The 8,483-nt window shown below is 40.0% G+C and overlaps 1 protein-coding gene across 4 annotated transcripts in view; it reads right to left on the bottom strand.

The window, feature by feature from the left end:
- Positions 1–94: 94 nt before the first annotated feature.
- Positions 95–8,483, bottom strand: part of LOC5517114 (tyrosine-protein phosphatase Lar) — a 29,943-nt gene continuing 21,554 nt past the window's right edge. For all 4 annotated transcript variants that reach the window (XM_048729703.1, XM_048729707.1, XM_032387125.2 and 1 more), the window contains 15 exons: positions 7,989–8,104; positions 7,601–7,688; positions 7,453–7,529; positions 7,058–7,192; positions 6,717–6,836; positions 6,428–6,591; positions 5,827–5,962; positions 5,473–5,622; positions 5,065–5,155; positions 4,914–4,990; positions 4,521–4,655; positions 4,184–4,306; positions 3,580–3,731; positions 1,853–1,988; positions 95–1,470 (listed from right to left, as the gene is read on the bottom strand). In XM_048729703.1, the coding sequence (XP_048585660.1) occupies positions 1,396–1,470; positions 1,853–1,988; positions 3,580–3,731; positions 4,184–4,306; positions 4,521–4,655; positions 4,914–4,990; positions 5,065–5,155; positions 5,473–5,622; positions 5,827–5,962; positions 6,428–6,591; positions 6,717–6,836; positions 7,058–7,192; positions 7,453–7,529; positions 7,601–7,688; positions 7,989–8,104 (1,775 nt within the window). In that variant the 3' untranslated portion in view covers positions 95–1,395. The remainder of the gene's footprint in view (positions 1,471–1,852; positions 1,989–3,579; positions 3,732–4,183; positions 4,307–4,520; positions 4,656–4,913; positions 4,991–5,064; positions 5,156–5,472; positions 5,623–5,826; positions 5,963–6,427; positions 6,592–6,716; positions 6,837–7,057; positions 7,193–7,452; positions 7,530–7,600; positions 7,689–7,988; positions 8,105–8,483) is intronic.

Raw genomic sequence — 8,483 nt, 5'->3', positions numbered from 1 at the left:
TCCTTGCTGGCCTGCTAATAATAGCTGGCACCATACACGTGATTTTCGGGAGCACCCATTTACATGACATATACAAAAGGGACTATTTTTTTTATTTTTTTTTAAATTTTCCTTTAATTAAATTATCTTTTATACACATAACCAGCGCAAATATAGGAGTGTTATCTGAGATGGATTTATTATAAAAAGTACAAAAATATTAGTAAGATTCTTTTTACTGGTGGTATGGAGTCTCAGTTGTTGATGTACAGCACATGTCAACCTTAAGTGGCGAGAGAATGGACGACAACCACTTTCAAAACAAAACAATGAACCTGAACCCAACATCTATTCCTGTGCAATCAGGGTAAATTCCTTGCCTATGAAGTAAGCGTTTCCATTGGTACGGCGGAAAGTTTGACCGAGTTACGAGATTGATCGAACGACTTGATCGATCTTTCCGCCGAAACCTATGGGAACTCACTGTTCCCGGTATTCTGCAGCGGTACCAGCTCAAGGTGAAGTGTACCATAACGTTACACTAACCTTAGAGGAAAATTCCTCATATCACACCTTTCTTTCACCATGAACTCGCGTCACTCAGCTCTTGAAAAGTAATTTAAACATTTTGAATAACTACATAATATGAAATTGCCAAGGCGAAAGAACTCTACAATTAAAACGAATTTTCTTTTATAGTGCGACGCGCTCAAGTTCAACTTAAATGACCGCAATGGCAACAATAGCCCTAAAGGTTGATTCTCACTAGGACCCAAACACAGAACGCAACTCGCCCTTGTATTTGGCCGATTTACACTTGCGTTGCGTTTGATCTTAAATTCAAGTGAAAACTACCCATAATGCAGCACTAAAATAAAACATGCCTAGCCAGTGAGAAGTTGATATTCTTTGTTCGCTGAAACGTACAAACGTCTTTTACGAGATTGTGACTGAGGTAGGGAATAACTGTTTTTCTTCTAAAAATCAAGTATAAACGGTCAGATTCACCTGACCCGCCGCCAAACGCGACCTACATCCCATATACCAGGTGTACTGAATCATAATATTTCTAAGCTTTTGCGATCTAAATCCCCTATACCGGGTGTACCGAATCAAAATACTTTAAGCTATACTGGCTCTTGTACTGAAGCATAATACTTTAGATTTTTCATGTCCGTCGTTGAGAAGAGTTCCATGGATGACTGTCCCGCAAAGGGAACTCAACGTCTTTGCTCAAAACTCAACCTTATATTCAAATGGCAGGCTTGATCTGATATTTGCTTTCTAGCCCTTCCGACTAGGAAATTATTTCCTTTCATTTGTGTGTTTTCTTTAGTAGCGAACCCAACGTAAGCTTCTATTTTCGCTCTCGGAGCTTGGAATATCTCTATATAGTATATAGTTTCTTCATTTTCGCTATTTGAAGTTGGCATAGTCGCTGAACGCCTCTACGAAGTGTCGGACGACTTCGTAACAGAACTTGTACTGCTCCTGTGGTCAAAAGTTCGGGTGAAATCACACATCTGACAAATAATTAGGGTACCAGGTTTATTATAAAATCTACTGTTTTTCTGGCAGTGCAGGCCTCCAATGAATATCTTAGTAACTTGCCAGAAATAAGCCCCGAAATAAAATGAACATTAAATACTATTTCGGCCGACAAAGCCAAAGTACCTGTGGTTAATAGACAAGCCCCAAAATACAGGGAACAATTGGAAAAAAACCCAAAATAATAAAATAATTAACCATGGTTTGCAAACAAGCCCATATGCATAGAGGCTCATGGAGCAAGTGCCAAATGGCCCTTAAAGGTTGATACGTCCCCACAGCGGAAGGAATTGGATCGCCTGGTCCATAGCAAATAGGTCCTTACCGGCGTCTGCACCATAATTGGCCTTTGTGTTCTGAGGTTGCGCACTGTCTGGAACATGTCGATTGTTGCATCAAGCTTTACCCGCTCGAGGGCGATACTGATAGCACAGAATGTTCCTGTACGACCGCTGCCATCACTAAAACACAAGACAATGAATCAGCATTACACCACATCACTACAACACAAAACAATAAAAAAAATTTAAACCACATCACTACAACACGAAACAATAAATCAAAATTACACCACATCACTACAACACAAAACAATCAATCAAAATTACACCACATCACTACAACACAAAACAATAAATCAAAATTACACCACATCACTACAACACAAAACAATAAATCAAAATTACACCACATCACTACAACACAAAACAATAAATCAAAATTACACCACATCACTACAACACGAAACAATCAATCAAAATTACACCACATCACTACAACACGAAACAATCAATTACACCACATCACTACAACACGAAACAATAAATCAAAATTACACCACATCACTACAACACGAAACAATAAATCAAAATTACACCACATCAACAACACGAAACAATAAATCAAAATTACACCACATCACTACAACACAAAACAATAAATCAAAATTACACCACATCACTACAACACAAAACAATAAATCAAAATTACACCACATCACTACAACACAAAACAATAAATCAGCATTACACCACATCACTACAACACAAAACAATAAATCAAAATTACACCACATCACTACAACACGAAACAATAAATCAAAATTACACCACATCACTACAACACGAAACAATAAATCAAAATTACACCACATCACTACAACACGAAACAATAAATCAAAATTACACCACATCACTACAACACAAAACAATAAATCAGCATTACACCACATCACTACAACACAAAACAATAAATCAAAATTACACCACATCACTACAACACAAAACAATAAATCAGCATTACACCACATCACTACAACACAAAACAATAAATCAAAATTACACCACATCACTACAACACGAAACAATAAATCAAAATTACACCACATCACTACAACACGAAACAATCAATCAAAATTACACCACATCACTACAACACGAAACAATAAATCAAAATTACACCACATCACTACAACACGAAACAATAAATCAAAATTACACCACATCACTACAACACGAAACTAAATCAAAATTACACCACATCACTACAACAACAAAAACAATAAATCAAAATTACACCACATCACTACAACAACAAAAACAATAAATCAAAATTACACCAAATCACTACAACAACAAAAACAATAAATCAAAATTACACCACATCACTACAACAACAAAAACAATAAATCAAAATTACACCACATCACTACAACACGAAACAATAAATCAAAATTACACCACATCACTACAACACAAAACAATAAATCAGCATTACACCACATCACTACAACAACAAAAACAATAAATCAAAATTACACCACATCACTAAAACACGAAACAATAAATCAAAATTACACCACATCACTACAACAACAAAAACAATGAATCATCGTTATGCCACATCACTACAACACAAAACAACGAGTCAGCATTACACATCAGAAAACCATCAATCAATGAATCGTTGACGTTCTGTCACTTTGTCCGGTGTATAAAGTATGACCTTTCTCTCTTGACTCCATATATGGGCTCTTTAAAATACCCTGCATACCTGCAGTGCACAGTGATTGGTCCGTTTCCAGTCTGCTGTTGAGCACGCGCAATGTGTTTGAGCATGTCAATGACTAGCTTGCCATCCTGAGGGACGCCATCTTCGGGCCAGTCTTCGTACTGGAAGTGGAATACGTTACGAACCTCGCTGCTCTGTGTTAAACAAGCAGAAATACGTTAGAGAACAGGATCTAGAATGGGCCAGCTCATGCAAGTAAAAGTGTTTATAACACTGTATGCCAGATATTAAAAAAACAGAAATGCGTTAGAGAACAGGATCTAGAATGGGCCAGTTCTCATTCAAGTAAGGGTGTTAATAAGAATGTATGCCAGATATATTTAACAAGCAGAAATACGTTTAGAGAACAGGATCTAGAATGGGCCAGCTCATGCAAGTAAGGGTGTTTATAAGACTGTGCCAGATAAGACCAACAACGCAGAATGTTTGTGTTGGGTAAAGTCGCCTTTTTAAGGTTATCACCATTCTTATGGTCACTTCGGAGGATGATAGCTTCGTAAAATAGACATTGCTTAATCTCTTGGGACCCTTAGTTGCTAAAGATATTATCAAATAGGGAAGCCTGAGGGAGAATCAGACAACGTACCTTTGTATTGGAGATTTTCAGCTGCCTCTTAATGTAACCCTCTTGCCTCTCTTCCGATTCCACTTCAACCATCAGTAAACCGTAAACCACGAACTCGCCCTTGTCTGGCAGATACGACTGGCCCTGATACAAAACATGTTTTGGGGATATTAACCTCGTTTGACAAATATGTCCCCACCTTAAACTATTCCTGCTTTTGCAGACGACGATTATCAAGATCAGTGCTCTATTAAAACAAAAGCTTTTCACAAAATTCGTACTTCATATTTGGGACAAAAAAAAATCTTTGTTGAACGATAATGATTTCCGTCTTACCAGGCGTTTGTTTCAGTCTTACCTTGATGTTTTCTGAATCTTTGTTGAGCATCACCACCGTGTATGATTCGTACTCCCAAAGCATTCGCCAGAAATCGTTTATGGTCGTCTCCAGAGGGGCTTGAGTCGCCAGGAATGCCTCGCGCTGCTGATAGCTCTGTTGAGGGAGAAAGAAGAGATGCACAAGGGTCAAACTTCTTGAAGAAAAACTGTCGGAGCCGTGGCCTATATCGAGAGCCTCGTCCAAAACGACATAAGTGTAAGTAAAATAATATACAATGTTGGAACAATTTTCACGGTTAATGAGCTGATTATGATGATGTTAACCGCGAGACGTGGTGATAACAATGGCGATAAAGATGAAGATGACGAATAACCTGGCGGTCGTGGGCATGGTGTTGTTAAGAGGACTTACGTCAATAAAGCTAGCGTTGATGTAATCTGATCCGAGGACGCCTGGGTAGGGCCATAACTTGACTCGCGTTCTGTCATCTGTTGAAACATCGGCATAGTTATTGCACGTTACTATAACAGAGAGAGCAGGTGGGAGCAAGGGCGGTACTCACATGGCAAGACAAGGAACCTGTTCTTTGACTTGTTCTCCGGCATCGAGGCGCTATCGAACGTCTCCACATCACTATCACCGATATCCAGATTCTGCAAGAGAGGAGACAATACAGACTTCTGATAACCTGATAACTTTCCTTTTCCAATCAATCATTAATCAAAGTTTTCCAGAAAGAAGAAAAACATTTTTTAGATAACTTATCACTTAGGCCAACTTATGTATTTCTATCCGTGTTCAAACAGGATCTTTTTTGAGGCATGAAACCTCATCAGACCTCGTCCTCAAAAGAGGACTACAGGTTGATTTTGTCACCTTTGGGTGACAAAGGTTGAGCTTTATTTTGAGCTGGTTATATTTCCTCGTCCTATAATCCTACTTCTCTTCACAGAAAAGAATTTACCCATACCTTGAATTCCTTGGCAATGTATGTGTCGCCAGAGTCAGGGTCACGGGACTGCAGTGCTTTGATTCGGTCGTGGAGATCCTGAACTTTGAACTCTGTGTTGCCGCACTTGGCCGCCTCCATGAGGGCGTCGTGGATAAAGATATACTGCGCCTGTTGAGAGGATTGGAGGGTTGAAGGTGAATACCTCTGGTCGAATGAGTAAGTTAGATTGAACTTGCGCTCCAAATATAAATAAGAGAGTGTACTTTTCGTAAGAGTACGGAGCTGCTCCCGGTAATCACGGCCAACTATATCTCTCTGAACCCAGAGGTTCAATTATGAAACCGTTATCACTTGTACGTTGTTTTCCATTACCTCTGTCTGTACCATCATGTTTCGCTGGAGTCTGGTGTGGCTAACGAACCCGAAGATGTCCACAGCTCCTTCCTTTGACATCTGGTCTAGCATGGCGTCCAATACAATGTAGGTCCCAGTGCGACCGACGCCCGCACTGCAAGCACAACAAAAAGGGGCGCATAAATAAGCGACTCGAAATCTTGTATCTAGTACCGTCAAGTTGAGATAGAAGTGACCTTATTCGACCACTTTAATTGGCAAAAGCTGTTTGAAGGCGTCTGTTGTCGTTAACAAGGGATCTCAGTAGGAATCAAAGGAACCTAACTCTACATTAACATCATGGTTAACTAGATGCAGGAGGGGCTGTATTTGCCAGTCAGCCGGATGTAAACTTCAACAGAGACCTTGAATCTTGATATGTCCAGGCCGTGTAACACACTTGCCCAGACCTTACCTTTGGAGGTACCGTGTGCTGGTTAGTCTGGCCAAACATGAATGAATGTACAGCAATTTACGATTGCGCCTAATAAATGCCAGAAAGTAGCAGGCGTCGCTTGACTGTGGTCTAGCCAGAAAGGCTAATGATACTAGCATTTCTAGGTAGTGGACTGGTTGTTACCTGCAGTGTACCACTATAGGTCCTGCATCCCTGGACACGGAGTTACGGATGCGCCTGATGAATGACAGTAAGGAAGTAGCGTGTGTTGGTACACCATGGTCGGGCCAAGCAGTGTAATGGTACTGTACAATTTCGCGAGCTGGGCTTTCCACGTCACTGTTTGCCTATAAAAAAACAGCATTGCTATTATTCTGCAATAACTCTTATTCCGCTAATGTTCTGCAATAACTATTATTCCGGTATTAAATCGGTGTATTAGCAGTATCTGTTAAAATTCTCAAGCCCTTACAATTTCAATGCAGAATTTCCTGATGACGTAGTGTGAGAGCTCCTCCTCTTCCAGCGGAGTAACAACAAGGCGGCCGTACTCCTCTGGGTTGGCGCTTGGCCAGTATTTTTGGCACTTCAGCTACAAAGGGACATTAGTCATGAGAGGAAAGCAGACTGTGTCTAGATAATCAAAAGGAATCTTTGACGATGGGAGTTACGACGTTATTGGTAATTAAAGAATCCGATCAGTGTGTATATATCACGATTGACGTCGCCACGAGATACAGATAGACCCAAATCGGTCTACTGTTTCCTACAAAATGCGAAGTATTTCAAAAACAAATTATTACATGCTTGTACCTTTCCACGCTCGACAATGTTCGTAACCATGACGATACCGCTGCAGCCGTGTTCCCACACCATCCGCCAGAAGTCGTCAAACGTATTGGAGACGGGGCCTTGGGTAGCGATGAACTTGTTACGGTGGTTGTAGCCCTGGAAACAAATATTTGATCTTGTTAACGAGCCGTTTCTTCATACATGGAGAGCCATGGCCTTTAGGATGGGAAATAAATCAAGACTAGAAGTGGTGTAGCCGGCATTTTGGGGGTGCTTCTCTAACGAGTGACTAAACGATTCTTAGTACACCAAAAGCAACGCTTCAAACAAAACCGGAATCTCGTTTTTCACTCAAAGAATCGCGAGAAAATAACATAGTGTAATGCATCTATGATCTTAGAAAAATCACTACTCACATCGATGAAGTTGGCATTGATGTAGTCCGACCCAGGGATGCCGTCCAATTCCGATATCGCGACTCGTGTGTGATCATCTACAGAGTTGACACAGGGATTGGTTACTAATCATGTGAGGCAGATGATTATTAACATCTAAACAACTTACAGGCAACGATATTCTGGTAGCGATTCTTTGGCTTGTTCTCTTCTTTCAGACTATGATCCCATGAGAAGTTTCCGGGCGTCCGAATACACTGAAAATCAACAAAAATAGCGAAATATTAAGCCTTTCGCCAACCGTGGAGAAAGGACATTTTATCAAGGCTTCTTGCCTGAAATATAACATGTACAAAAAGGTTAGTTTACATTAAAACCAAACTGTGCGTCTTTGAAAGTCGCATTTCGCATATCGATAAAACTTACAATATTGATCAAATCAATTGGGCAGAGTCGATCTAATGGAGACCAAATCAGGTATGATAATGGTGACATCATAGATCATGTGACCAATGGCATTGAAGACTATTGTTCCTACAACCAATCGCTAAGCTCACCATAAACTCCTCCTTAAATGACTTGTTGCCCGTGGAGTGGTGGATTTGGCAGTATTCCGCAAGCTTGTTCACAGGTATGGGCTTGACGGTGACAAACTTGCCGGGACCGATCACTTCTGCAGAACAGTCAAGAAACGTTACTAATGGACTACACAAAACACACAAGAAAGTTTGCTTCAAATGACGGAGAAAACATGTACACTGCAGCATATTATGCAGTAGAAACTAAGACAACTAAGAATAGTTTGAGTATTCAAATTTCAAAATCACACACAAGAAAGTTGGTTTGAAAGTGGAAGTTGTTTAGTATAGATCATCCGTTACCTATCGAGTAAAGCATGATCAAGTGCTTTTCATACTATTATGTATCTACGTTAGATATTAGTAGAACTTTGTCAGATTATGTGACTTTAGGCTCAAGCTTCACTTGTATTGTTGTCATTAGATGTGAAATCACTTAAGATGTAACGCCTACTAGATGCTCTGCAAGTATTC

Source organism: Nematostella vectensis, chromosome 1 (assembly GCF_932526225.1).
Source record: "Nematostella vectensis chromosome 1, jaNemVect1.1, whole genome shotgun sequence".
In the NCBI taxonomy this organism is placed as follows: Eukaryota; Metazoa; Cnidaria; class Anthozoa; order Actiniaria; family Edwardsiidae; genus Nematostella; species Nematostella vectensis.
This window is presented reverse-complemented; position numbering and strand designations above follow the sequence as displayed.